This window comes from Penaeus monodon, chromosome 32 (genome assembly GCF_015228065.2).
Source record: "Penaeus monodon isolate SGIC_2016 chromosome 32, NSTDA_Pmon_1, whole genome shotgun sequence".
Taxonomy (NCBI): Eukaryota; Metazoa; Arthropoda; class Malacostraca; order Decapoda; family Penaeidae; genus Penaeus; species Penaeus monodon.
Window position 1 is genome coordinate 7500002 of NC_051417.1, and position 646 is coordinate 7500647.

At 37.5% G+C, this 646-nt stretch overlaps 1 protein-coding gene across 1 annotated transcript in view; it reads left to right on the forward strand.

Annotated features, from left to right (window-relative positions):
- The first annotated feature begins 336 nt into the window (after nucleotides 1–336).
- Nucleotides 337–646, forward strand: part of LOC119593413 (aldehyde dehydrogenase, dimeric NADP-preferring-like) — a 62658-nt gene continuing 62348 nt past the window's right edge. The window contains exon 1 of the mRNA XM_037942343.1: nucleotides 337–461. Within this exon, the coding sequence (XP_037798271.1) occupies nucleotides 441–461 (21 nt within the window). The 5' untranslated portion in view covers nucleotides 337–440. The remainder of the gene's footprint in view (nucleotides 462–646) is intronic.

Consider the following 646-nt stretch of genomic DNA (forward strand, 5'->3'; position numbering starts at 1 on the left):
TTTAGTGACATCAAGATGTGAAAATTGGGTTTAGCAGTTTTTATGACTCCCAAGATGTTATGAGTCTGACAGAAACCTGCCAGGGAAAAAACTATATAAACATTTCTTGATTTCGTACCAAACAAAAGAACATCTGAATACATCCTATATAAAAACGAACACATTAAGTCAGTATATTATCACTGTCAAACTACACACACAATCATAGTTTTGAAAATAGAATATGACCCTCCATCGCTAAAAGGAACCATATTTACTACTTGGTAACCTAAAGGGGTGCCAAACGGAAATATTTTTCGTGGCAAGGTTTCAGGGCACTACTTAGTTGCCCACCGACAACAGGAGCGGGTGGATGCAGCCTCGCTTCTCATCCGTTGTCAGGATTTATTTAGTTTGTGTGGAAAAGAAGGTATAAGTAAAAGAAATATTGAAACTACAAAATGCCTGCGTCTTACAAAGAGGTAAGTTTTATTTAAAAGTTAAAAGAACGTTCTTAATTAGGGTGTCATTATTGCCTATTTTTGTTTATTTATTTTTGAAACAGTAGAACAAGTGCATGGATGTGAGCAGACAAGCGGACACATTGACACAAACAGGGACACGCATGGGTTCTCGCACACACGCAAAAGCAGTCTCAGGACAAAAG